The 1,398-nt window shown below is 31.4% G+C and overlaps 2 protein-coding genes across 2 annotated transcripts in view; one reads left to right on the forward strand and one right to left on the reverse strand.

Moving 5' to 3' along the window:
- Positions 1–607, forward strand: part of LOC136037493 (activating signal cointegrator 1-like) — a 35,605-nt gene extending 34,998 nt beyond the window's left edge. The window contains exon 8 of the mRNA XM_065720210.1: positions 534–607. Coding sequence (XP_065576282.1) covers positions 534–607 — 74 coding nt within the window. The remainder of the gene's footprint in view (positions 1–533) is intronic.
- A 380-nt stretch (positions 608–987) lies between these two features.
- LOC136037494 (inactive phospholipase C-like protein 2) overlaps positions 988–1,398 on the reverse strand; it is a 195,616-nt gene continuing 195,205 nt past the window's right edge. Inside the window, exon 10 of the mRNA XM_065720211.1 lies at positions 988–1,018. Within this exon, the coding sequence (XP_065576283.1) occupies positions 988–1,018 (31 nt within the window). The remainder of the gene's footprint in view (positions 1,019–1,398) is intronic.

Below are 1,398 nucleotides of genomic sequence, written 5' to 3' on the forward strand. Positions count from 1 at the left end.
TCTTGCATAGACCCGCAAAACCATCCTAGCAAAGTTAGATTCATCTCTGCTTTGAAGAAGAATACACTGCTCTCTATCAGATAGAAAACTTGCTAAAATTCTTTTTAAAGATAGAAATAAACTTAAAAAAAATAAATAAAAAATTAATTAAAAAATCAAAACAAACTTTTTTTAAAAAATAAACTTTATTTTTGTAAGCGTAGTGCTTATTTATTATTTAAGCAAAATGCTCTGTTCCATTTTTTTTACAAATATGGGGCGACCTAAACCAAATATGATGCAAAATGCACCTCAAAAGCAGGATAAGGGTGTATTTAAACAGGATAAAGACGCATTAGATAAATGTTTCTTCCTTTCGTAGTTATTTTCTTTCAACATTGGACCTGGCCACCTTCATGCATAACGGCACAAAGCTCATATTTTGCTTTTTGTCATAATTTTTACAGATATCACTGTATTTGGCACCTAGCCAGTCACGTGACCTTAAAGGGGTGGTTAAAGCTAATATTCCTCTAAATTACTTTTACAATTAGAGTCTAGTTCATATTTGAGAGATTACATCATCGGAAAAGACGAGATTTGGTTCACAGCTAGTGGATCAAGTTGAAATTTTCAGATGTTTTTTTTGGTGGGGGGGTGGTAGAGAGAATTATAATTTTATCTGTAGGGTAAGGGGGAAAAATGATTGTGTCTTGTCCTCGGAAATTGTATATGTTACATTTTTTATACCTATCTTCTGAATGCCTCCTTAGATTGTTTAATATAATTTAAGTGTCTTTCACTGTCTTTTTTCTTTTTTTTACGTTTTTTTATTAATAGCTCAAAATTGAAACAAAATATAATCTTCTTGTGTAATTTTTTTTCACAATTTTGGATGGTACTCATTGTCAGTATGCAATAGCATGGCTGTCACTCCAGTAGAAGGGTATGTTTTTCTCCATTAGAGTGCTGTTTGTGAACTTCAAGTCCATAAATTTATTTCGGCTTTTAAAAGAAGGTAAGAATTATGAGAGGGTATCTCTGTAGGATAGAGAATTGCGGAAAGATGAAAAGCTTGCCTTCTTCGTATACATCTAAAGTACAAAGATGTTAACTTTTGTCTTGATCCTTGATAGTATCCATATTGTGTTTCTTTTATTTTAGGGCCAGACGCTTATCAATCCTTTGTGTTCTTAATGCGAAAAAAAAAAGTTTGAAGTAGTTTGAAGATGTGAATTGAAATTTTAGTGGACACGGAAACATGTTGGAAATAATTCCCATGTCAAAAAAGTAACACGTGTTTTCATTCGGTTTTATTCAGGAAAAGAATACTGTAAAATTTATAGATTGGCAAGGTGCTATTTTTGAAAAAAAAGGAAGAAAAACAGCAACAGTAAAAATAGTATAGGTAGATAAAAA

This window comes from Artemia franciscana, chromosome 17 (assembly GCF_032884065.1).
Source record: "Artemia franciscana chromosome 17, ASM3288406v1, whole genome shotgun sequence".
Taxonomy (NCBI): domain Eukaryota; kingdom Metazoa; phylum Arthropoda; class Branchiopoda; order Anostraca; family Artemiidae; genus Artemia; species Artemia franciscana.